We start from the raw sequence: 27,755 nt of genomic DNA on the forward strand, positions 1-27,755 counted from the left end.
TTGCCTGGGACCTCAGTAGATAGCCTTTATGGAGGAGGATGTTGTACTGTGTCTAGTATTTTCTTACACCAAGAAAGTAGAATCATGGAGTAGCTTGACATGATCAAACTCAGATAGTGAAAATTTTATAGTAGAACCCATATCTACTATCTCTTTAATATCTTCTTGATTTTAAATTGGACGGTAGTGCATGTAGTCCCCTGACCAGGTTTGACCACCTTGACAGGTAAAGATTTCTGACTGCCCTCTCTGTTTTCTTAATACTCTGTGTTATTCCCTTTGTGGCCAAGGGATCAGATTTAATTAGATTATGAGAGAGGGAGAAGGAACACCTTCCCTTGGCCATCTCTCAGGAATTAGCCTGTCAGAATCCCGGTCACCTCCCAAATCCTTCTCTTCCTCCACCATCCTCACTCACAGGCAGCATCATGGTCTGCTCGGTTGTGGATGTGAGAAAACCTGACCCTCCGCACCCCTTCTCACCTCCCACATCCCGTCTAAGTCATCCTGTCTCATCAATTCTGCTGCTGCTCTTCCAGCCTGGCCACTGCTCCGTCTCTCCACTGTTTTGTTCCAGTCAAAGCCCTGGTCATCCCTTCCTGGGGCTAATACTGTAGCCTCCTCACTTTCCACCTTGCCATCAGAGGGGGCTTTCAAAAAAAGCAAATGTGACCAGTACTTACAATTCTGCCCTTGAGATAAATCCTCAGATCCTTACAATGTGCCTGCAAGGCTTGCACACTGTAGCCTCTCCCCTCACGCCGCTGACGTCATTGTCCCCTTGTTCTCTCTGCTGGGACGTGGTCCTGTTGTCCTGCTGTATCTTCTCAGGCACGTTTTCCCCCTTCGCCAGGGCAGCGCACATCCTCCTGCCCCTCCCCTGAGCCCTTGTCAAGTGCAGTCCTTCTGGTTAGTGTGCGGTAGGGCTGAGACAGCTCTGTCTGTTCGCTCCTCCCCCCATGCTTCCCAGCACAGTTCCCAGCATGGAGCATGGGCACTAATAATGATGTATTGAATGAATGAATGCAAAAAAATTTAGAGACAGCAATAAGAACGTTTGAAGTGACTCCTTCTGTGCAAGGCATACCTTACTATATAATACAAATGTGTTTCAAAAAAGTAATCATTACCTTAAAAGGTTTATGAAAGTCAAAGTGTTAGTCATTTTGTCATGTCCCATTCTTTGCGACCCCATGGACTGCAGCCCGTCAGGCTCCTCTGTCCATGGACTTCTCCAGGCAAGCATACTAGAGTGGGTAGCCATTCCCTTCTCCAGGGGATCTTCTCAACCCAGGGATCGAACCCAGGTCTCTCATATCACAGGCAGATTCTTAACCATCTGAGCCACCAGGGAAGCCCTTAAAATGTATACATCAAATGCAAATTATTTTCACTGGGAGGGAGGAAGGGAGGGAAGGGAAGGAAAGAAGGAAGGAAGAAAGGAAGGAGTGAAGGAGTGAGTAATTCAGCCAGGCATCTCCCGACCACACTTTCTGGTCAACTACCTCTTGTGTTGCTCACATTAAGAGATGGTTCTCTGGAGAAGAAAACCAAGAGATGGACTCAAGAAGTCTACAAAAACCACTGCCAGTGGCCCTAGCCAGTTGCCTGTGTCCTGCGATAAGCTTAAATGTTTTATGGAGGGGTTTTGGTTTAAGAGGGTCTGTCCTAGAAGAATGATTTCCAGACATGACGGCAAGCTGGATCATGATCCATTCTGCTAACAGAAGTGACCCCTGCCTGAGGATAAACAGCTCAGCACAGGTGCAGTGAGTGGGACAATGGGACCTGCGTGGGGAAAAGATGCTTCCTGCCATTCGGAGAGCTGGTGGTGCTGTTCATGGTAAAAATAGGACCTGGTCTTCTGCACGCTTAACACGTGTCAATAGTGTGTCTCGGGGTCTACAGGTGGAGTGTCTCATTTCTTATCACAGTCCTGTGAAGTAGATACTAGCATCATCCCACCTTTCAGATGAAGAAAGAACCTCTCTAGCAGAGAAGGAAGGTCACTTGCATATAATTGTAGAGCTACTTGGTACTAAATCGCCATCTGGTTCCAGAGCACATTTTCTTTTTTTTTTTTTTAAGTTGGGGTATAGTTGCTTTATAAGGTGTTAATTTCTACTGTACAACGAAGTGAATCCAATATTGTTGTTTAGTTACAACATCCTGTCCAACTCTTTCGTGACCCCATGGACTATACCTGCCAGGCGCCTCTGTCTAGGGGATTTCCCAGGCAAGAATACTGCCATGAGTTGCCATCTCCTTCTCCAGGGGATCTTCTGGACTCAGGGATTGAACCCATGTCTCCTGCATTGGCAGGCAGATTCCTTACCCCTGAGCCAGCAGGGAGGCCCCATATATCCCCTCCCTCTTAATTGGAGGCTGATCGCTTTACAATGTTGTGTTTGTTTCTGCCACACATCAGCATGAATCAGACATAGGTATACACAGGTCCTGTCTCTCTCTAACCTCCCTGCCACTCCGACCCCACCCATGTAGGTCCTCACAGTGCTGAGCTGAGCTCCCTGCTATTCAGCAGGGCCCCACTAGCTGTGTTTTACACATGGCAGTGCACACATGTCAGTATCAATCCCCCGATTCACCCCATCATCCACTCCCCACCCCTTGTGTCCCCCGTCCATTCTCTGCATCTGCAGAGAGCACGTTCTTACTGTGTCCTTTTGTCTGCTGCGAGGGTCCAGGGAGGTCCATGCACTGCAGTCGCTGGCGGGCTGTGGTAAAACTGCCCAGGCCTTCTCTTCCAAGGCTGCAGTGGATTAATGAAAAGTCAAGATAGAGCATCCTATTTCAGAAACTCTGAAGGCGCTGTAAATCCAACGGTGCCTGCAACTACCTATATGAAAGTTGTATAGTCACATAAATAACTTAAATGTCAAGTAACTTAATTTTAAGGATGCCTTCTTTGAGCCTTCCCACTCCTAGAGCTGGGTTAGGTATCTTTTCTCTAAGCTTCCATAGCATCCTTTCTTTCTTGTTATTATTGCCGTAGATTTTTTCTGAAATAGCATATGTGTGTGAGAGAGACAGAGAGAGAAAGAGGAGGGAGGGAAAATGGGAGCAAGAAGGCAATGGTAAAATAAAGAGACTATGTAATTTTTAAACCCGCTTTCCTTATTTGTACTACATGACATTGTCTGTGTAAACCTTCTACTGCAATAGTACCATGCCTTATTCTTCTTTGAAACTCAGACTCCTGGCGTAGTGCCTGGTACGTGGCACTTATTAATTACCCACATGTGTATGACTGCACACAGACTGCAGCTAGCTGAGCGGGATTCAAACCCAGGGCTCCAGGGCTGTGTGACTCTCCATCTCGTAATCTTCCCAGCATAGTCCCTGCCTGTCTCGGGAAGATACTGTCTAACAAAGGGGATAAAGCAAATTGACTGCCTCACATGGAGACCGTGATTCTGCCAGAAGCAGAGACAGGATGCCTTCATCCTTGGGAGAGATTCTTCTCCAAGAACTGGGGAAGGTGAACTGAGCCTCCTGACACTTGGCAGGAAGCTAATGAGTGTTGCATAAGTTTGGTGCACCTGTAAAGAAAGGGGTCAAAGTTTTGTGTACTTTGAAAATAAAACTGCAATATAGGCTGTCCTTTCAAAACGGGCCAGCATCATTGGTTGAGAAAAACCCACACCCAGGAAAACAGAAACTCATAGATTGTAAATGAAAGTGTAAATTGTTACAACCTCTTTGGAGAATAATTTGGCGATCATTTAGCTGTTTAAATTGCAGACAGTCCTCTCAGCAATTTCAATTCTAGGAATGTCTTCTACAAGTATATATACACATATGCATGAAGAAGTATATGCTGTTTTTATAGTTGCATTGTTCATAGTAACAAATGATTGGTAATAACCGATTAAATATTTCCCTGTATATTCACCCATGAAATGAAGTACTACAGAGACATAAAAAATGAGGCCTTTCTCTATTTACTTACATGAAACCATAGCCAAGATACATTTTTTTTTAATTATAAAAAAGTCATCTTTGTTAAAACATGTGAATGCATATGTGTTTGTATGCATAAACTATTCCTGGAAGAATTCACATGAAACTAGTGACAGTGGATACTTCTGATGAGAGAAGTACTTTCACTACCTATTCACTGATATCTCTTGCCTCTTCAAAAGTATTAAATTATCAAAGTTTAAACCTGCTATATAAAGAAGTCTAGAAGTTGGATTTTTATTTGCAACTTTTAATTTTGCTACAATTTCTGATTTACAGACAAGTTGCAAGAATGCCACAAGAAGCCTCCTAGGAGTGTGCCTTGCATCTTTAGTTGTTGTAATCTCTTCTCATCTTGAATGCTATTCAGCCTTTGTCTATTTTCTTGACTGTGAGGTTTTCCACTTCTTTTGTAGACTCTCCTTCAATTTAGGGTTCTTTTCCATTTCCCCCTGATTATCTTCGGGTCGCGTGTTTCTGGCAGATGCCACAGAAGTGATGGTTGAGTCCTCATTGCCTCCTACCAGGAGGCTCTTCATTTCTCTGGATCCTCAGCCCCAAGACTACGGGAGACACAGCTCTCCTCCAGGGCACACACAGAAGCTTTCCCATCATTTCATGGTACAGGATCATCCTTTTCATTCACTGCTTTGTCCAGAGATGTTAGCACCTCCCAGCTGACTTCCCATTCCTGTTACTTTTCCAAGAATTTGAAAGTATCATGGATCATCACCTAGCTCCTTGCTTCCTACAAAGGTTGACTGGGAGCATCTGATGGAGACATTGATATATCTCAGGGGTCAGATCCCACCCTGGGCTGTTGGTGCCCTCTTTACTACTGGAATAGAGTCATGGTGACTTTCAATCTAATCATTTCAAGTAGCCCCAATTCCAGAACCCCCAGCATCAGTTCAGAAAACTCATCCTCAAAATTCTGTCCCCCTGGAGCCTCTCTTGGTACCACAGTCTGTCACTAGTTTGGGTTACCCAGAGAAACAGAACCAACAAAAGGAGAGAGAGAGAGAGAGAGAGAGAGAGAGAGAGAGAGTGTGTGTGTGTGTGTGTGTGTGTGTGTGTGTGTGTGTGGCGTGCATGTGTGCGTGCATGTGTGTGTGTTTACAGAAATTTTTGGCTTATGCAGTTATGGACGCTGAGAAGTCCATCACCTGCAGTTGGCAAGAAAAAGACCCAGTGTTGTAAATTCTAGTCTGAGTCTGTGTACAAAGGCAGGAGACCTATGTCCCAGCTCAAAGACAGCCAAGCAGAAAGGATGCCTTCTTACCCATTTAGTTCTAGTCAGGCCTTTGATGGTTGGATGAGGCTCACACAATGGGGAGGGCACTCTGCTTTACTCAGTCTACTGATTGTAGTATAATCTTAACCAAAAAGCCAACACCCAGAGTAATGTTTGACCGAATATCTGGGCACTCCATGGCCCAGTCAACTTGACACATATAACTGATCATCTCAGGCACATATGTTATTAATAGTTTGTTTCAATATTGATATTAGTTTTACTTAGTTGGTTTAAGTGGTTATAAGGTTTCTCCATTGTAAAATTATTGTCTTTCTCTTTTGTAATTAAGAAGTGATTTGCTGGGAGATCCTTTGAGTCCATGTAAATGTCTTCTTCCTTGTCATATTTTCAACTCCTCGTCTTAGCATACACGGATCATTGTCTAACTCAGATCATTCCTTCTATATTTCTTAAGTGGCTTTCCACTCTAAAGGGCTTTTTCTTCTCTTATTTATTTCTTTTTTATATTAATGTGGATGCATAGATTCTTACTGTATTCAACGGATTATGGCGTTCCTGACATTATTTATCTTAATGTTCCTGTGGCCCCAGATTTCATCAGGGAACCATTCATTCACCTGATGGCTCCTCCGTCCTTTTAACTTTTCCCTCTCCTTTCCTTGAGTACTATTTTTTGTCCCTGCTTTCTGTCACAACGTGGTATTCCAGGCTCATCTTCTGTTTTCCTGTACAAGCTCTGGAGTCAGTTTTTCTCCAAGGAACCCTGGGTCCTTTTAGTTAAGAAGGATAATATTTACGAGCCAACATCTGGGTGTCAAGCTTCTAAGCTTTCTCAGCAGATGGAACTAGGAAATGTGTGTGTTTATACATCGTCCTCCGTTTATCCCCCATAAGCCATAAGTTTGTACTAAATTCTCCAATTCTAAGTCACCCCCACGTGTTTTGTAACTTCTTCCTCTGCCAGTGAAAAACCTGTCTTGACTGGAGTAGGTACCGTTCAATTATATTTTCCTGGAATAAAAAGTGCTAGTAGTAGCACTGTTAGTCACTCAGTCATGTCCAACTCTTTGCAACCCCACAGACTGTAGCCCTCCAGGCTCCTCTGTCCATGGGATTGTCCAGGCAAGAATAGTGGAGTTTGCCATCCCCTTCTCTAGGGGATCTTCCCAACCTTTATATCTAAATTTTGTGACGTTTCCTACATGAAGGGAAAGACTTTTTTATGTTGAATCCTAGGGTTATGGCCCATGTTTAGCCAGGGTGACATCTTGCTATATTTAATACTCCCTCTCTACCCTACCCCCAATTTTTGAAAGTCACAAGGAAATAAGAAGTTTCCTCAGTGAAACTAAGTATATAAATAGAAAAAATGGTAATGATGGCCAGTGATTTAAAGTTTTGCACACATGATAACCTGGATTTTCTTGTAAGTAGAATGCAAAACCATTTTCTGAGAGTGTTGTTCAATCGCTCAGTTGTGTCTGACTCTTTGCAACCCCGTGGACTGCAGCACACCAGGCTTCCCTGTCCTTCAGTGTCTCCTAGAGTTTTCTCAAACTCATGTCCATTGAGTCAGTGAGGCCATTCAACCATCTCATCCTCTGTCACCGCCTTCTGCTCCTGACTTCAATTTTTCTCAGCACCAGGTAGAGGTGGGCTAAAAGAACTCATGCATTCATTCCTTTATTTTTTCATTCATCAAATATTTAACCGCCCCCATATAAATTCCAGGGCCATGTTGCATGCTGAAGATACAGCAATGATCAAGGTAGATATGGCCTGTATTCCCCTGGAGACAGACAGTAAACAAGTAAACAAGAAACTGCTTGTGGCAAATTACTATAAAGGAAACAAACAAGTGGGGGATGTTGGGGGTGAGCAGTTTAGATGGGAAAAGAACTTGTCTTCTCAGCCAGAGTACACAGTGACCAGGGGTAACTAGTTGGCATGAGATGAGCCAATAGCTCAATATCAGATTGACCTGACATTGAGATTTTCCAGTGAAAAGATTTAAGGATACGAATGAAAGGTGAAAGTGAAGTCGCTCAGTCGTGTCCGACTCTTTGCGATTCCATGGATTGTAGCCTACCAGGCTCCTCCATCCATGGGATTTTCCAGGCCTGAATACTGGAGTGGGTTGCCATTTCCTTCTCTGGGAGATCTTCCTGACCCAGGGATTGAACCCAGGTCTCCCGCATTGTAGGCAGACGTTTCACCGTCTGAGCCACCAGGAAAGTAGTAGCCACCAGGATAGGAATGAGGAGTTAGATTTATATTTTCAGATCGTGCCTCCTGCTGTTTGGAGATTGAAATGGGTCAGACCAATTAAGAGGACACCTGTGATGGGAACGTTATCTATGACTCCATATTCTTTTTAAAAAAATGTTTATTGGAGTATAGTTGCTTTACAATGTTGTATTAGTTCCTGCTGTACAGTGAAGTGAATCAGCCATACATATATATCCCCTGTTTTCTGGATTTCCTTCCCCTTTAGGCCACCACAGAGCACAGAGTAGACTTCCCTGTGTTATACAATTGATTCTTGTTTGTTATCTATTTAATAGTAATCTGTATGTGTCAATCCCGATCTCCTAATTCATCCCACCCCCACTTCCCCTGTGACTCCATATTCTTGCTAACATTGTTCACTATGAAACTCTTTATCTACAGGTGAAAAATTGTACCAATGATCTGCATTTCATTAAATGAAAGTGAAATTGAAACATGTTTTCATGGAACTTATTTTGGTATAACTAGTTGCACCAGTTTCCTAGAGTTGCTGTAACAAATTACAGCAAGCAAAGTGTCTTAAAGCAATGGGCATTGACTGTCTCACAGTTCTGAATGCTGGAAGTCCAAAATGAAGGTTTTCAGCCAGCCATGCTCTCTCTGAAACCTGTAGAGGAGAAGTCCTTCCCCACTTCCTCCTAGCTTTCAGTGGTGACCCTCAGACCGTGGCATTCCTTGGCTTGTTGCTGCATCTGCCTCTGTCATCACAGGGCATCCTCCCTGTCCATCTGTCTTCACAGGCATTTTCGTCTTCTTGGAAGGACAGCAGTCATACTGGATTAGGGCCCATCCAATGACCTCATCTTGATCACATCTGCAAAAGCCCCATTTCCAAATAAGGTCACCCTCTCAGCTACCAGGGCTGAGGACTTCAACATACCTTCCTGGGGGAACACAATTCAAGCCATCACACTAATAATCTGGTTTTTTTTTTTTTTTTTTTTTTCGCCTAGGTGGCTAGCTCATTTTCTAACACTGTGGACATTCATGATCAGTATTATTGCTGTTCTGAAATGTCACATTATCATGTACCCTTCAGGAGCACTCATTATGTCACCTCCGGTACCTCCTCCTCCTCTCGTTTCCTTCTTTCTGCTTAATTTTGTTTTTTCATTTCCTTTTGCTTACATGTCTCCACTTCTTCTTGTCCCTGGCTTTTTGCAGCAGTGCCCATTCCTCTTTTTATATCTTTTAATATGACCTTCCTTTCTGTGGGTTTTTCTTTTCTTGCGCTCTTTCGGTGTATCTCCTTTAAAAATGATTTTTAAATATGAAAGCTCTTTTTAAAAATGATGTTCTCTTTGATCTCCTGGTTTATAGGGCTATATATTCTTTATACTCTTTGCGTTCATGCAGGAATTTTTTTTCATAGTTTTTCTCCTTTGTGGTCAATTCTCACTTTCCTCGGGTATTCTTGATCTGCTTTTTGTCTGTCCCGTTCTTTTCCTTTTGACATCTGATCAAGGGCATCATTTCTGACTCACTTTTTTCTTTTTTATTGATCTATTTTTCATTTAAGTATGGTTGATTTACAGTGTTGTACTAATTTCTGCTGTACAGGGAAGTGACTCAGTTATGCACATACAGACATTCTGTTTTGGTTCACTTCAGATTATTGCCAACTTTGAATAGGTATGTTCCATTCTGGGTTGGTTAGTTGCTGAAAGTTAGTGTGTAGAAGGACCTGTAGATCTCCAAGTTTGGGATCTATTACTTCTAGACCCTTTCTCACCAACACTCTGCCTGGAAATGACAGGCAATTTGACCAACTAGCAAGCAGGTCCCGTACATACATGTGAGACTTCTGGGAGATGAGTTAGCATTGCCTCTTTTCATTTACGAAGATCACCTGCCACAGAGCAATTGTACCTACTTTTTCATTTTCTCCTCACCATTCTGACAACCTACTTTTTTTTCTGCAAAAATGTAATTTCCACTCCTGTCTTTATTTATCTCCACCTTGCAGCTCTTCAAAAGTGTCAAATGGGACCTCTTGTTTTGCAGCCACTTGCATCCCCAGACCCTGCTATGCTTATCAAAAGATTGTTGGTTTGGGGACTTCCCTGGTGGTCTAGTGGTTAAGACTCTGTGCTTCCGCTGTAGGGGGTGTGGTTTTGATCCCCGGTCAGGTAACTAAGGTCCTGCATGCTGCATGGTGCAGCCAAAAAAAAAAAAAATGTTTGTTTGGCCTCTTGAGAGCGACAGCTGTTTCTGGAGGACTTGCTCCCATGCCTGGACTTTGTAGAAGCACATGCTCACTCTTAGCAGCCCCCCTCCATGAGGATCATTTTCTAGTGCTTCACACCCTCTCTTCATAGATTGTGTTTCTGAGTTGTGGCTAGTTTTCTCTTTTCTCCTAGATAAAGTTTTCTGGTTTTGTCTTGTTGATTTTTCAGAGGGTAGAGTAGAGCTAAGATATCGTTACTCCAGCCTCCTTAAATGGGCATGCCTCAGGTCAGCAGTCCCTGACCTTTTTGGCACCAGGGACCAGTTTTGTGGAAGACAGTTTTTTCATGGACAGGAGTTGGGGTATGCTTTCAGGATTATTCAAGCCCATTACATTTATTGTACACTTTATTTCTATTATTATTATATCAGCTCTAGCTCAGATCATCAGGCATTAGATCCCAGAGGTGGGGGACCCCTGCCTTAGGTGATGTTTAAGGTTGATACTGGATTCAACCCTGGAGAACTTGAGTGTTTAGAGATCGTGAGGAAAGAGGAGCCAGCAAAGGAGACTGAGGACGAAACCCCAAGAATGCATAGAAGCCAGGAAGGAATGTAGGGAGGAAATAGGAGTCAGTGTCAGATGCTTCTGAGAAGCCAGTATGATGAGGACCATGAGCCAGCGGATTTAGCTGTTTCATTGGGTACTTAACTTTGGGAGGGCTTCCCTGGTGGCCCAGATGGTAAAGCGTCTGCCTGCAATGTGGGAGACCCGGGTTCGATCCTTGGGTTGGGAAGATACCCTGGAAAAGGAAATGGCAACCCACTCCAGCACTCTTGCCTGGAAAATCCCATGGATGGAGGAGCCTGGCAGGCTCATGCGGTTGCAAAAACTCGGACACGACTGAGCAACTTCACTTAGCTTTGGGAAGTTGATCAAGGTTTACTGAAGTGCTAGAAAGGAACCCAGATTGAAGGTGTTGAGGAGGTAATGGAAGACAAAAAAATGGCAGGTTTAGGTGCAGGCGAACTCCTGTCCTGAGAAGTATGAACATTATTTATAGCAACTTAAGGTTTCCTTTGCATTGAAAAGGGAAAGAAAACAGGCCAGTTGATGTGGTTAAGCATCACTTATTTGAAAACGTATGTTCTCATGAAATAAATAGTATTTATTCATGAATAAAAATTTTATTAAATGCACAGTAGGCTAAGTGCCTATTTTATTAAGTGCGCAGGGAATTTTCCTCCTGATGATAATTAATAGTTTATGAAGTCAATCAAGGGTAACCCTGAATTCTGTCAGTGGGCGAGCTTTTAAGTCTATGGGAGTGCATTTTGGAATCTCATCATCCAAAATAAATTCCTGTTTCTCTTCCACCCATCTCACAGGTTAAATATATTTTTGTCTCTCATACTCAATGTATGTTCAAATTCTGCCCACTATCCCTTTAAAACAACTTGAATTTCTCTTTCCCTCATTTCTACTGTTGTTCCTTTCGTTGAGATGCAGCCTCATTGACCTCTTTAGCTAGAAGAGTCTTCACCTTTTTCCTGGTTTTCAATCACCTTCAATTTAGATTTCCTCAACCTAGGTTTCAAAACCTTTTGTTACAGAAAATAACCTGAATGTCCATCAGTGGATAAGTGGATGAATATGTGGTACAATGGAATACTGAAGAAGGAAATCTTGCCGTTTGTGAAATGAGGGCATTATGCTAAGTGAAGTAAGTCAGAGAGAAAAAACAAATACCATGCTATCCCATTTATATGTGGAATGTTAAAAAAAAAGAAAAACACAAAACCCAAGTTCATAGATAGAGAAAGCAGATTGGTGATTGCCGAAGATGGGGGTTGGGGTGGGGGATAGGAAATGGGTGAAGGGAGTCAAAAGGTACAAGCTTCAAGTCATAAAATAAATAAGTCATGGGAATATAATGGACAGCGTGGTGACTATTGCTAATAATACTGTGTTGCATATTTGAAAATTGCTAAGAGAGTAGATCTTAAAAATTCTCATCACAAGAAAGTAGCGACGTATAGGGACAGATTTTAACTAGACTTACTGTGTTGACTGTTTCACAGTATATGCAACTATTGAACCGGTATGTTGTATACCTGAAACAAAGATAATGTTGTATGTCAATTATACCTCAATTTTTTAAAAAAAGCCTATCATATCGTATCAAATCTGACTCCTTCCTACTTTTTCAGTTGTTCTCTGACATTGTCTGATACAAGTCTTCTGCTCTGGCTAGGCCAACCTCCTTCCCATACTTCTAATCTTGCCACATGGTTCTGTCTTCTTGCTTAAGTTCATGTTCACAATGAGCACTTCATTATATTTAGTGTTGTTTTGTGTGGGTTCCCCACCCCAGTGGTGGTGTACACACAGGCCGTCCGTGTCCGATCTGAGAGAGCTACATACATCTTGACTTCTTGTTGTAGGTAATCTTTTGTACAAGCACATGCAAATTAACAAGACTATGTTTTTCTTTTAAAAATAAATAGTTTAAAGAGGTCTATATTTTTAAAAATGTTTCAGTATTCATGTACAAGACATCACCCTGGTCTTGTCTCCATTGCTATTCATTAATTCAAAAGCTTAGTACCTCTTTGTTTCATTCAGAAGGCAGTGAAAATATCTGGCCCATTCAATAAATATTTTAAATATATTCCTTTAAAAATTGTTTTAAATATCAATTGCTGTTAAGCTGTTTTCACTATTTGGGAAGTTTCAAAGGGGGGAAAAGTCTGAACAGAGCAAAGACCATATAGTCCTAGAGTCGGAGATAGGGTACCATGAATGGCTTCCTGAAGGAGCTGATGCTTGGACTTTTGAAGGAGTAGGAATCTGCCAAGCATATGATGGAAAGAGACAAGTGGAGAAAGGTATTTAGGCAGAATGGACCCCATGGACAAACCATGCAGGCATGGTGGCCCTGGGAACTGTAAATAGCTCATTAATGTGAGAGCAAGAGTAACATGGGCCGGATGGGTGGGTGGAAGTGTTGTAAGGAATTGGGAGAGTCCAATGGAGAGAATCGTGGAGGCCAGAACACACGTGTGCCGTGCTGTGGTTTGTATATTACCCTTCAGGGTTCCATATCAAAAGGCGTTCGTTGTGATCATCTTTGCCACCATGGTACATGCTTTTAGTATCTTACCTATCACACTCTATCATTATTATTTATTTACAATACTTCCCTGTTCTTTGGGCTTCCCTTGTGGCTCAGCTGCAATGTGGCTCAGAATCTGCCTGCAATGCCAGAGACCTGAGTTCGATACCTGGGTTGGGAAGATCCCTTGGAGAAGGGAAAGGCTACCCACTCCAGTATTCTGGCCTAGAGAATTCCATGGACTATACCCATGGGGTCACAAAGAGTCAGACCCACCTGAGCGACTTTCGGTCACTCACTCACTCCCTGTTCTTTATTCCTTTTTTAATTCCCAAGGTCAGGCCCAGCACCTGGCACAAAGTAGATATTTGAATAATGAATTATAAAATTTCTGAAACGTGAAATATTTCAGATAGGCTGAATGAATGATAAAAGTTTATCATCAAAGGTTTGCACCCAAAGATCTTAGAAATGCCTTCCTTGGTCTCTAAAGAGATGGTGTCAAGCATTTGTCATCGAGGATGATTACTGCCTTTCCTCCTGGAGACAATCAGAGAGGTGAGGATTACCTAAATGCTGGCGGACTTCACACCCTGCGGCTCTCCAGAACAAGTGGAAAATCTTGGGTTGGTGTTAAGGTGTATGTTGGCACCATCTAGTGGTGGTTTTAATACCTGGCCAAATTGAAAGTTTCGTCATTCATAACCAAACTCTTGTTGAAGCATTGTATTGCATGTTGTATCTTGTTCAGCCTTTGCCACTGTCTTCAACTTCATAGCTAGCATTGGAAGTTTTATATATTGCATTTTACAAAGATGCTCAAAAGTTTTAATAAACAAGACATTCTGTTTGAAATAAAATGGAATTTCAGAGGAAGCGCAGGGTTGGACAGACCTGGAATCTTAGAACATTCTAATCTCATGTGTTATTTGCTGTCTCTTAGTCACAGAGTTCCAGACTCATGAGGTAATATTTTTTTTCTAACATTCTCCTCCTCCTTTCTGTTTGGACAGTGTTTTTTAAACTAAAGAATTTTGTCCTTTGAGATCTTATCTTTGAAGAAAGCTGTTGAGTGTGTCTTTCAAACATACAGGTTAAACCAGAAAGGCTTGAGCGGTGAATCTTAGCTGCTTCTTGCTTTTGTGGGTCTTTGAGTATGAGTTATGTGGACATGTTCCTTGTGACTTATGTTGATTGACAGCCGAGGCAGGGAATCAGATTATGATCACTGCATTAATCCCTCTTGTGGAGGGATGTCTGTGCTTCTAGTAGCAATGTTAATAAAATAAAAGCATTTATTACAAATCTCCTTCATGCAGAACATAATTGGATGCATAAGATTAATTGCCTTTCTTTTTTTTAAAGTACTTACTCAATGCTGGAGGGAGGGAAGGATATAATTATCACCATTTTATAGGTGAAGGAGCTGAAACTTGTGGAGGTTAAGCAGCTTGCACAGTCTCTCGGCTCTTAAATTTCAACGTGACCCTTTGGACCCAGGTATCAAGGACTCTGGGGTTGGTGCGTTCAGCTACCATAGAAACTTTCTGTCCAACAATGGGAAGAATGCATAGGAAAACCACAGGAGAAAAATGCACAGAAAACCTCAAAGTGGCCAATAACTCTCGTTTAAGCACACAATGACTTGATAAAAATCACGGTATTAATTTATTGCTGACATTATCAGCATGTTTGTTTCCACTCCTAATTATAGCCGACAGCCTTCATTCCAGTGCAGAGGGAGTTTAAGGGTTTTGCCCTCTGGTCTCTGGTTAGGCTTTGTTATTGCTCTGATGCACTTCCTCGACAGCAGGCATGCTCAGAGACCCAGCCCCTGCCTGTGGACCAGCGTCCTCCCATGTTGGCACTCCCTTCTTCCAGCTCTTGGACGTGAGCTCTGTCTGCATGTGCCTCTCAGCAGGTGGAGTATGTCGTGCCAACCACTTCTGTAGAAATGTCCATAAGGTGTTGGCCTTATATGTCTTTATAAGTATGAATTAATGTGTCAGTGGTAAATACATATGGGTTTTCTAAATTTTATGTTGAATTTTTTTCTTTGTGGATATAGATGCATGATTTTGCACAGTTGAAGTCATATCATATGTGCTGAGGGGTTTTTTTTTTTTCACTCTTTTTTTCTTAGCTCCTCTGGCTTTCTTCCAGCTGCCCACATGGCCTTCCTCCTCATCACCCTACTATATGTGTTTAAAAATACGTAAGACATAACCTGATGCAGCCTTCCATATTTTTCCATGCTCATGTAATCATTTACAAAATATATTTATGTACAGTTATTATATGGGCTTCCCAGGTGGCACTAGTGGTAAAGAACTCACCTGCCAATGCAGGAGACATTAAGAGACGCAGGTTTGATCTCTGGGTTGGGAAGAGCCCCTGGAGGAGGGCATGGCAACCCACTCCAGTATTCTTGCCTGGAGAATCCCATGGACAGAGGACCCTGGCTGGGTACAGTCCATAGGGTCACACACACTTGGACATGACTGAAGTCCATGCACGCACAGTTAGGTATCTGTCACGTACATATACAGAGTAGATTTTTAGCCTCTTATATGTGTGAGTGGTGGGATCATGTTATACTTTTTGAAATATACATACTTTTCAATCTGCTATCCTATTCCTGGAGATCTGTTTCACAGAAATGAAAGCACTGATTTGTAAGATTATGTGCCAATAGTATTTTCTACAGTATTGCTCATGATAGCAGGAAGAAAGTGGAGTGATAGAATAAATAAGTATATATCTACACCATGGAATTTTAGGCAGTCATTTTTTAAAAAGTGTATTTGATTTATGCCAGAAATGTCTCCTCTACTGTTCTCTCTGGTATGGATGTTACTGTTTTTATTCCTTTGCTAACATTTTTGTGGGGTTTCAAGAGGGAGAAGAAATAAATATATTTGGACAATTTTCTTTACAACTGAAGATCTGGCTTAATGGGTTTCAAGACCTGCTTAACTTCTGTATCTTTTCCTCCTAGAGCTCTTATCTTATCCTGGCCATTTTTATTTCTTTCTCCTTCTTATCCCTTTGTATTTTAGAAATTAGAAAATCTCCAGCCTCCAGTATTAATTTCTTCCTTCTCTCTTGGCTGATACCCCCTACTGGTCTTTTCTACCAGCAGCAGCCGCAAGACCACACAGCCTCAAGCATTAACTCCAGAAGTAAACGCAGAATCGTGAAGTGTCAGTTCTCAAGTTGCTCCTAGGAGATTTGGATTTTCTTGGAAATAAGAGACTTGTAGGAAAGAAATGGCATTTCTCCTTAACCATACCTGGTCTTCCCTGGTGGCTAGGGGTAAAGACTCTGCCTGCCACTGCAGGAGACACAGGTTCAATCCCGGGTAGGGAAGGTTCCCTGAAGAAGGAAATGGTCACTCACTCCAGTATTCTTGCCTGGGAAATCCCATGGACAGAGGAGCCTGGCGGGCTACGGTCCATGGGGTGGCAAAGAGTCAAACACAACTTAGTGACTAAACAACAACAATAACCACAGCCATGTCTTCCTTTCTCCCACTCATGTGCAGATTTGAAAAAGGACGCATCTACACATTCATTGGAGAAGTCGTCGTCTCTGTGAATCCCTACAAGTCGTTGAACATCTATGGGAGAGACACGATCGAGCAGTACAAAGGGCGTGAGCTATACGAGAGACCCCCGCATCTTTTTGCCATTGCTGATGCTGCTTACAAGGCTATGAAGAGGCGATCGAAAGACACCTGCATTGTGATATCAGGTATTTAAGGAGAGCCCTGTGCTTCCACAGTCAACATGTATTTAATTTATTTGGGTACTCAAATGTCCAAATGATTAACTAGATATTCTTTGAAGTTAGAAGCTTAAATAATTTTACAGGAGTAAAAAATGTAACCAACATTAAATGCCAGATCATCTCTGTCATTTCTGACCATCCACTAGTCTCAGTTCATTTACACGTTATATATTATGTTCGGAAGGACTTCTGGTCAATTTTGTAGACTGAGTTGACATGGGAAATTCGTCCTGTCATCTCAGAGGCATAGAACTACTGGATAAAAATGTAACAAAGTTTAAATTAGATAATCAGAGAACGAAACCAGGAAGATGACATCCTAAGGTCCCATCAAAAAGGAAGAATGAACTCCAAGTCAGACTGGTGAACAGGATGGAGCTGGCGTCAAGGGACACATGGAGGCACGGGGGCTGGAAATGGGCTCAGCGTTGGGGGCTGGAGCTATAAAAGCCTGCGGGAGGGTCAACAGGTGCCAGACCCTGGGTGCCCAAGAGCAGGCACCGAGCTCTGCGTAAAACCGAGCACTTCAAGGAGTCGTGCGTAATGAGTCGGAAACAAGAAAGTACCTGCCCGCTGGCCCGGGGTGACCTCTCCCAAACTGTGGGACTTCCTCTCGAGGCTCATAACACCTCATATTCGCATGAGTGGCTTTTATACTTTAAAAACCCTTTTGCGATCTTTATTCCATTTTGGTTGTCAGCTCTGCTCTCTGATCGGAATGTAGGACAGTTGTGTTTCTACTTCACGGATGAGAGTATTGAGGGTCAGAGAAGCGAGGCAACTTAGTGTTGGTGCTGGGGAGTTATACTCTAGGATGGCCTTTATTAAAACAAAATTTGAAGGCAATATTGCCTGATTGTAAAAGGGGGGCAGGAGGGAAGCAATTTTATAAATGTATGAAGTGAAAGCAGAAAGTCTCTTTCCCTTGAATCCCTTGTTCTTCCCAAAATTCTCACAGTAACTCCTGTGAACAGTAAAGTGTTTATCCTTTTTTTTTTTTTTTTTTTGCTGCGCCACACAGCATGTGGGATCTTAGTTTCCTGACCAGGGATCACACCCATGCCCCTTGCATTGGAAGGGTAGAGTCTTTAACCACTGGATCTCCAGGGGAGTCCCAAAAGCATTTATCTTTTTATAAATTTTCTCTCTGTGTGTAAATACATATAGTCATGCTTGCATATTAATTATATATTACAGAATTATGTTATAACTTATTTTTCCATTTAACAATGTATAGTGGATATCTTTTCACTGGAATACCTACAGAAGTAGTACAGTCTCTAACAATTGTGTAGGATGATGTTGAATAGTTAAATTATAATTTATTTACCCAAACCTCTACTAATGGGCATATTACTTTCAGATTTTAGCCATAATACATAGAATAGCCTGCAGAAATAGCCTTAAAACCTTTGAAGATTATCATTTGATTATATTCATATTTTTAGTATTTCTAGAGTATAAATTTCTGCACGTGGAGTTTTGGGTCACAAGGGATAAACATTTAAAGATCTGGGCAGAAAGCAATCTTGGGAAAGAAGAATGGAACTGGAGGAATCAAGCTGCCTGACTTCAGACTCTACTACAAAGCCACAGTCATCAAGACAGTATGGTACTGACACAAAGACAGAAATATAGATCAATGGAACAGAATAGAAAGCCCAGAGATAAATCCATGAACCTATGGACACCTTATCTTCGACAAAGGAGGCAAGAATATACAATGGAAAAAAGACAACCTCTTTAACAAGTGGTGCTGGGAAAACTGGTCAACCACTTGTAAAAGAGTGAAACTAGAACACTTTCTAACACCATACACAAAAATAAACTCAAAATGGATTAAAGATCTAAATGTAAGTCCAGAAACTATAAAACTCCTAGAGGAGAACATAGGCAAAACACTCTCCGACATAAATCACAGCAAGATCCTCTATGACCCACCTCCCAGAATATTGGAAATAAAAGCGAAAATAAACAAACGGAACCTAATGAAACTTAAAAGCTTTTGCACAACAAAGGAAATGATAAGCAAGGTGAAAAGACAGCCTTCAGAATGGGAGAAAATAATAGCAAATGAAGAAACAGACAAAGGATTAATCTCAAAAATATACAAGCAACTCCTACAGCTCAATTCCAGAAAAATAAATGACCCAATCAAAAAATGGGCCAAAGAACTAAACACATTTCTCCAAAGAAGACATACAGATGGCTAACAAACACATGAAAAGATGCTCAACATCACTCATTATCAGAGAAATGCAAATCAAAACCACAATGAGGTACCATTACACGCCAATCAGGATGGCTGCTATCCAAAAGTCTACAAGCAATAAATGCTGGAGAGGGTGTGGAGAAAAGGGAACCCTCTTACACTGTTGGTGGGAATGCAAACTAGTACAGACGCTCTGGAGAACAGTGTGGAGATTCCTTAAAAAACTGGAAATAGAACTGCCATATGACCCAGCAATCCCACTCCTGGGCATACACACCGAGGAAACCAGATCTGAAAGAGACACATGCACCCCAATGTTCATCGCAGCACTGTTTATAATAGCCAGGACATGGAAGCAACCTAGATGCCCATCAGCAGACGAATGGATAAGGAAGCTGTGGTACATACACACTATGGAATATTACTCAGCCATTAAAAAGAATTCATTTGAATCAGTTCTAATGAGATGGATGAAACTGGAGCCCATTATACAGAGTCAAGTAAGCCAGAAAGATAAAGACCATTACAGCATACTAACACACATATATGGAATTTAGAAAGATGGTAATGATAACCCTATATGCAAAACAAAAAAAGAGACACAGATGTACAGAACAGACTTTTAGACTCTGTGGGAGAAGGCGAGGGTGGGATGTTTCAAGAGAACAGCATTGAAACAAGTGTGCTATTAAGGGTGAAACAGATCACCAGCCCAGGTTGGATGCATGGGACAAGTGCTCAGGCCTGGTGCACTGGGAAGACCCAGAGGGATGGGATGGGGAGAGGGAGGTGGGAGGGGGGATGGGGAACACATGTAAGTCCATGGCTGATTCATGTCAATGTATGGCAAAAACCACTAAAAAATAATAATAATAATAAAAATAATAAATAAAATTAAAAAATGAAGATCTGGGCAGATAATTATAAACTTATCCCTTCTCCCCTCCTTATGTCAGTTGTCATGCTTTTTCTGTGACACCATATGTCTGGAGCTTGCTGCTTTTGTTTTTCACTAAAATTGCTGTAATTAAAGAAACTTTCATCCCCACTAAAATTTTTTTTTTTAATCTGCTATAGAAAACAAAGTTACATGAATTTCACTGTGGCTACTGTTTGTCACTTTTCTTGTTTCTTTTCCACTGGACTTCAGAGCCACTGCCAAGTACTAAGACTTTAAGGAATTAGTATGCCACATTTTATCCCTTGATATTTTTTACTAATTAAGTCTTGATCTGTAATCTGTTATTTTGCTTCTACAGTAGTTTTAAATTTTTTACCATGTTCAGATCCATTAGAACCAACCCCATATCAAGACAGGATGAAATAACTCAAAAAAAAAAAAAAAAAAAAGAGAAAGAGAAAGAAACATAAAAGATTTCAAATGAATTACATCAAAACTTGACAAATGGGGACTTCCCTGGTGGTCCAGTGGCTAAGATTCCATGCTCCCAATGCAGGGGGCTCAGGTTCAGTCCCTGGTCAGGGGACTAGATCCCACAGGCTACAACTAAGACACAGCACAGTCAAATAAAGAAATGAAAGTAAATATTTTCTAAAAAACTTTATGAATGTATAGATAACCACGGGGAAAAAGGGGGTGTGATGGATGGGAAGATCGGGATTGACATATATGCACTGCTATGAATAAAATAGATAACTAATGAGAATCTCCTGTATAGCACAGGGCAGCTCTAATCAGGGATCTGTGGTGACCTAAATGGAAAGGAAATCTAAAAAAGAGGGGATATATGTGTCCATGTAGCTGGTTCACTTTGCCATACAGTGGAAATAGCAGAACCTTGTAAAGCAATGATACTTCAATTAAAAAAAAAAAAGTTTGAAATCATTTGATTCTCCAATTTTTTTTTTTTTTAAAAGAAAACTTGAAATAATTCGATTGAACATTAGCTTGGTGTAAGTGGGAATGTTAAGCCTTCCACAATTTTCCCCCTAGGGGAAAGCGGAGCCGGTAAAACAGAAGCCAGTAAGTACATCATGCAGTACATTGCGGCCATCACCAACCCCAGTCAGAGAGCGGAGATCGAAAGGTAAGGGCCGTCTCACCATGGGGGAGAATTGTCTCTGGAGCCTCACTTTCTATACAGACTGGACGAGATTAGGTCCGCACTCTCATTTCTTGATGGTTAAACTACTTTGATTCTCTTACTGCAGAGCTCTGTGCTTTTATTTTTTAATAACTTAGTTTGAGTTATCTTTTAAAATTTGTCTCTTCACTGGGGGATGCACTAGGACTTTGTTTTTGTGCACGGGTTTTCTCCAGTTGTGGCGAGGGGGGCCCCTCTCCAGGTGCGGCGTGCAGGCTTCCCGTTGCGGCGGCCGCTCCCGTTGTGAAACACAGGCTCAGTGGTTGTGGCATATGGACTTGGTTGCCCCGAGGTGTGTGGAATCTTCCCAGACCACGGATCGAACCTGTGTCCCCAGCACTGGCAGGCAGATTCTTAACGACTGAACCACCAGGGAAGTCCTCTCTATATTTCCATTTATATCCTTCTATTTCCATATTTCTTTTTGATCGAAAGATACTGCTAAGGGAATTCTAGTCTGCAGCTGCCTTCAATGTTCCATGGGCTCAGCAAAGATGTAACAGTCTCCTGGGAGTTTGTATTGTTCTAGCACACACAGGTTTCTTGCTCTTTCTACTGTACAAGCATCTTTTCTACACTGTGTTCTACTTTGCCTAGGCTGAAAGGGGGCTCTGGGAGGCAGACGCATGCTGCCCAACTCTGTGACAACCAGAACCTTGGTATTAGAAGTTCCGAATAGGATTCATTTTCTGAAAGGATTTCATACCACGTTGTTCTCTGCTCACCGCAGGATGAGTGATAAAGCTGGCGTGTGCTGTCTGGGTGCGCTGGTGTGCACTGACCCAGCATTCAGTAGAGTGTCTGGTACATGCTATTTACTTAGTAAATATTAAGGAGTAAATGAATGGGTTTTTTTTTGCTTTTAGAAAATTGGAAATGTGGCTATAAAACATGACTTTCTTATGTGGTGTGGACTTTCCAAAGAGAAAAAGAGCAACTTTCTAAAGTTGCTACTTTGGGACTTCCCTGGCAATCTACTGGTTAAGACTTCACCTTCCAATGCAGGGGGTGTGGGTTTGATCCTAATCGGGGAGCTAAGATCCTACATGCCTCCTGGCCACAGAACCAAGATATAAAACAAGCATTATTGTAACAAATGCAATAAAGATTTTTTAAATGGTCCACATCAAAAAAAAAAAAAATCCAAAGTAGCTAGTTTGAAGCTTAGTATTTATTTACAGGACAGTCACACTCTGTATATACGTCTCAGTATTCAGTTTTATGGGTAGAGAAAAAGGAAGCTGTGTTGGTACAAAAGAAGAGAATTTGGACTAGACTACCCTACATGGGCTTTCTTCTTTTCATCGTAACTGGGCTAGATTGCCACGCCAAAAGAGGTATCTTTTAGCGATACAGCCCCAATTGTGATTCTGACTTTGCAACCTAATAGGACCAGGACAAGGATATAAGTAAGTTTTTAGAATTTCCTTAGAATCTCAGGACAGTAACTGGCTGAGAACTAAATTTTAGTTTGTTTTAACAGTTAATTTCTAAGCCCAGTTGGTACAATAAAGTAAGGCATGTTTACACTTACTGGTTTTTTAAGAGCATATCTTACCAAAGTTTATAAACACTTTTTTTTATTTACCATAGCAAAGCAGTTTCCCCTGCTCCACTTAAAAGTGTACTTTCATTCGTGAGGAGTTAAGGTTGTAGGGTCACTTTTCATAGTGATGGAAGGTTATTTCAGCAATATGCCCATATAAGAGCAAGTATGTCAGTGAAATAGAAACAAAGACAAGACCTAGAATGAAGTTAAAATGTATCCATTGGGATAGAGAATTAGTGTTCATCAATAAAGAATGACTTAACATCTTTTGTAATTATCTTTATTTAAAAATTATACCTGAAAAAAAAAGACTTAAATACCTGACACCAAAGAGAGATTCCATACAGCTCCAAACAAAATGATGAGCAGTTTCTAAACTAATCAAGACCACATTGATGATATTTTAACCAGTGCAGTAAATTTCACTAGGCTTTGTAAGCAAATACTTTTAAAAATGGAATCATTTTCCGTATCACCCATTCTTTTCAGAACATCTCTTTTTAATATTTTTCTTTATGTAAATAAAGTATGCTCATTTAATAGAAAAACTAAAAATTACACCATTGTGCAGAACATCAAAGTTCCCTGAAATTCCACCTACCTCCCCCATCAATCTAGGTAACCATAGTGAAGTATGTTGTCCCTTCCAGATTTGTAAGCATTTAGTAAAACATGTGCATGCACACACACACACACACACACACACACACACACACACCACAAAGATCATACTATTTTGTAATACATATTATTTTGCAACTTAATTTCTCATTCATTAATATATTCTGGACCTCTTTCTAGGTCAGTATATGTTGTACTAGGAAGCAAAAATTTGTCTTCATCCATCCCTATTCATGGATATTTCTGTTGTTTAAAAGCTCTTGTTCTTTTGATGTTGCAAACAACGCTACAGTCAACATCTCTGTAGACATATTTACATGTCTTTTAATGAAATCTAGTTTCTTAAAAAGTCCAGTCTTTGAAATTTCTTGCAGTGACTTTCATTTATCTGTGTTAAAGAGTGAAGAATATGTTGCTTAAGTCTAACTGTGTCCTGGAAGCTTTTGGAAACGCCAAAACCAACCGCAATGACAACTCAAGCAGGTTTGGAAAATACATGGATATCAACTTTGATTTCAAGGGAGACCCAATTGGTGGACACATCAATAACTACTTATTGGAGAAGGTAAAATGTGCTTGGTTTCTGAGGGTCATGTTTGCAAATGCTGAATTTTTGAGGGGGAGCACTAGAATTGTGTTTTCAAGTTGAGTTATGATTAATGTACAATATTAGTTTCAGGTATACAATGCGGTGATTCAATGATTTTATATATTATAAAATAATCACCTCAATAAGACCAATTACTGTCCATCACCATGCAAACTTATTACAATATTGTTGACTATATTCCCTGTGTGTACATCACCTCATTTATAACTGGTAGTTTGTACCTCTTAATACCCTTCACCTATTTCACCATCCCTGCCCCCAACACCATCCTCTCTGACAACCACTGTTTTTTCTCTGTATCTATGAGTCTGTTAATGCTGAATGTCTTTTAAAAACCTGATTGTAGAATTTCTTTTATTGCTCCAAAGTACCTTTTAGTCCTGTTCTCCACCCCTTCCTGCCCCTCAGTAACTGTTCTGTGACATTAATGTTCTCTTTTTGTGTTCTCTTATTAGCATTACAATGTCAAGGTGGGAAAAGTTATGGAATTTGTAGATAATGATTTAGGGGTGTGTGTGAAGGGGGGTGATTGAACATATGCCAACTTTTGGGTAAGGTTTAGCAAAAACCCATCTAGGATTAATCACTTCTACTCTTTTTACACATCCTCCCATGTTTTTATTTTAATTAATTTGAAATCTCCTTTTCTTCCAGTTTCTATTTGTTCACTGCTTTATAGTAGTATTTATATGTATATTTATATAGTAATATAGTACTTTGTGATTTTATAGCCTAATTATGAGGCATACTACATTTGGTTTGTGAAAAATTAGTACGTTTTTATCTGCCCATGTGAGTGAAAGATCCAATTTGTAAACGAGTCCAGTCAAAACTTTTCCTCTTGGGACTGCTAGAGAGGTTGTGTCCTAACTATCTGGAGTAGATTGTATCCTAACAATCTGGAGTAGATTCGCCTGGTTACAGCAGTTAAGGTTGAGCTTTACCAAGTTAAGTTGCCGCCTTGAATTATACTCAGAGATGAACCGACCTACCTTCTCAGTTAAGGGTTTTCCATCCCACTCATACCATAGCAACCTTTATGGCAGCAGAATGCAGTCTAACCTTCATTTTTGTTTGTGAAGCTGAAGTCAGATTGTTCAGGAAACAGTGTTTTATCAGAGTCAGTTGAAAAAGGACAGGAAATGCCAGTTATTATCAGTCTTTTTTTTTTTCCAAAATGTTTCATGCCTTCACTTTATGTACATATTCAGGCAAAAGAATCCCCTTACATTTTGAGTCCTCTCTTAAGAGCAATCTTTTCGAAACCCTCTCAAGCAGAGGAATCTGTGGACAGACCTTGTTCACCTGACTTTAGTACAGGATGTAAGGTGGTGCTCTTGGAAATACCAGCAGATCCTCAGGAAGGGAATGCTAAGTGTATTCCTCCCTAAACATTGCTTCCTATTCTCCCCACTGCCAATTCCCTCCCCCTGAAAATTCCATCTTTAGGCTCCAGGTTTAAAAAAAAATCAAAATAGCTTCATTTTCGGAAAGTTCAAGAAAGAATTATCAAAAGATTGCACAGAAAACTCCATGGGTCAGCCCCGTCCGTGGGGTCCTTAGGACCTTTTCAGTGCCCTGCTGATACAGGGTTCTCTGGGAAAGTGGCTCTCATTTTGTTTCAGGAGTACATTGTCAGATTAACGATTTTAATGTGTTTCTTTTTTTCCCCCTTTAGTCTCGAGTTATTGTGCAACAGCCAGGAGAAAGAAGCTTTCATTCTTTCTATCAGGTTAGTAAGCTGTTCTGCAGATAATCGTCCATCTGTTCAGGTGTGCATGAAATGGATTTTTACTTTGGGGGCTCTCCCGTGCCTCCCTCACCTCCATCTGCCCACAACACTTTGCACACGTGGGCACACGTGCATACACCGTCCCCTACGGAATTCTTCAGAGGCTTGACGAGCATGACTATTCTAAAAAGCTAGCAGGTATTAACCAACCAGATGACTGCCTCAGCTGAGCATTTCCCATGTTTCTCTGCAGTGTAGTAACAGTTTAATGACCCTAAAAGCTTTTAAAACGATAACATTCTGAATATGGTAAATTAGTTTTATTTTTCAGTTGGAGCTATTGTTCCCATTTTGCAGCACTTCCAGAGATGGGAATACAAATTCAAGTTATTTTTGTTAAAAAAAAAAAAAAAAGAATCAATTTTAAAAACCTGATAGTTATGTTTTTTTTTTTCAGTAAACCAAAGTGTGCAGTTTAATATAGAGAATTTCAACATAGTGCCTTCTCAAATTCTCTGTAGAGAAGAACAACGTGTATTATGTCTGTGTTTTTGTTGATAATTCACCATGTTTTCAATAAACTAGTTTTCTGCCAAATATAGGAGTTCTGTTATTTCAAGAACCCGTGACTGGGATTTGCCTGCTGGTCCAGTGGCTAAGACACCAATACAGGGGACCCGGGTTCAATCCCTGGTCAGGGAACTAGATCCCCCATGCCACCACTAAGGTCCATGCAACCAAATTAATAATTTAATATTTTTTTTAAAAAGAACCCATAACTTTCTCTGCACTTGAGTGAAAGTTAAAATTTGTCTTTGTCCAATACTACAGTCCTGGCTACCCAACTGTCCTTTCCTGAGGTTAGAGTTTGAGGAGGGAAAGTTGTTTGTTTCCAGTATGATTCAACAGATGACCAGCTGCTGACGCCTCTTGGATTCAAGGCAGTATTGACTCTTTCTGAATTTGAAACACACCTGCACACTGTCTAGATAACAAGGTTGATAAGCACATGATTGCCACAGAGCACCGGCTGCCGGGTCACAGACAGCTACAGTCAAAGCAAGAGCCTTTCATGCCAGTTAGGTTACAAAAGGGCTAAGAACTTTTAAGTAATTTTCCTTCTGACTGTATAACATTCTCCATCTCTGATGATGTTGAAGCCATTTCCCCTCGAGATAAAAAATTTAAAAAAATCTTCAAAGCCAGAAACAGGAGGACCTGAGTGAATTAACCCAGAAAATGAAAAAAAGCTAGTTTACCATTAAGTCTGGAGTAAGAAAATGGCAACCCAATCTAGTCTTCTTGCTGAAAAAGTTCCATGGACAGAGGAGCCTGGTGGGCTACAGTCCATGGGGCCGCAGAGAGTCAGACACGACTGAGGAACTGACCAGCAGTAAGTTAGAATACATGGCATATTGGGTTCAGTGGGTATATTGATAACTTATTTTTATTTCGATGTTTTTCAGCTGCTGCAAGGAGGTTCGGACCAGATGCTACGTTCTCTGCATCTCCAGAAATCCTTGTCATCCTACAACTACATCCATGTTGGAGCCCAGCTAAAGGTAAGCGTTTCCTTTTTGAGATGATTCAGATATAGAATCAAAGAATCAGAAGGGACATTAATAAATTATCAGTTTCAGCCTGCCACATTAAAGCAAATGAATGACTCTTATCCTATTTCTAAAATTCTCGAGGACAGAGATTCGATGTATTTTTGATGCAACAACTTTGCTTAGTAACCCATTACTATATTTTATCACCATCTGATACGAAAGAAGTTTCTCTCTTGTGTTCTTGTGGGTTTTTTTTTTTAATTTTTAATCCCATTCCTTTTATTTTGACCCTCTAAAAATATTGTTACAAGTAGGAAATCCACCGCAAAAGGAGGTACTGTATGATTTGGCCAAAGGCAAGTTGGTAAAACAAAACAAAGCTGAAAAGCACTGTGTTTGAAAGATATCAAAGATCACCATTCATTAGTTTTTCAAATCATGATTTTGATGAAATAGTTTTGTGATCCTTGGAGCATTTCTATTCAACTTTCACAATTTTTTTTTCCCTTCCCTTGCATGTAAAAGCCCTTGCACACACATCACACCAACCCTTTTGCCATTTTGTTCCTAATTAGTGCTCTGCTGTACATATAATTTCTGCTAGCCAATTTATAGCTAATCCTAATAATATAGTGATTTGTCAATGGTAGGTTATAAAACAGTAATTATAGTTTCATTGGGGAAGGTGTGTAAATACATGAAATAAGATTTGAAGGGAAATAGACCAGGGCTTACTTGTTTATTCTGGATATTTAAAGTTATACATACTTGGGT

At 40.9% G+C, this 27,755-nt stretch overlaps 1 protein-coding gene across 2 annotated transcripts in view; it reads left to right on the plus strand.

The window, feature by feature from the left end:
- MYO1D (myosin ID) overlaps positions 1-27,755 on the plus strand; it is a 357,910-nt gene that overhangs the window by 81,795 nt on the left and 248,360 nt on the right. For both annotated transcript variants that reach the window (XM_043903065.1, XM_043903066.1), the window contains exons 2-6: positions 16,355-16,563; positions 20,766-20,859; positions 23,486-23,651; positions 25,375-25,428; positions 26,895-26,990. In XM_043903065.1, the coding sequence (XP_043759000.1) occupies positions 16,355-16,563; positions 20,766-20,859; positions 23,486-23,651; positions 25,375-25,428; positions 26,895-26,990 (619 nt within the window). The remainder of the gene's footprint in view (positions 1-16,354; positions 16,564-20,765; positions 20,860-23,485; positions 23,652-25,374; positions 25,429-26,894; positions 26,991-27,755) is intronic.

This window comes from Cervus elaphus, chromosome 5, assembly GCF_910594005.1.
Source record: "Cervus elaphus chromosome 5, mCerEla1.1, whole genome shotgun sequence".
Taxonomy (NCBI): Eukaryota; Metazoa; Chordata; class Mammalia; order Artiodactyla; family Cervidae; genus Cervus; species Cervus elaphus.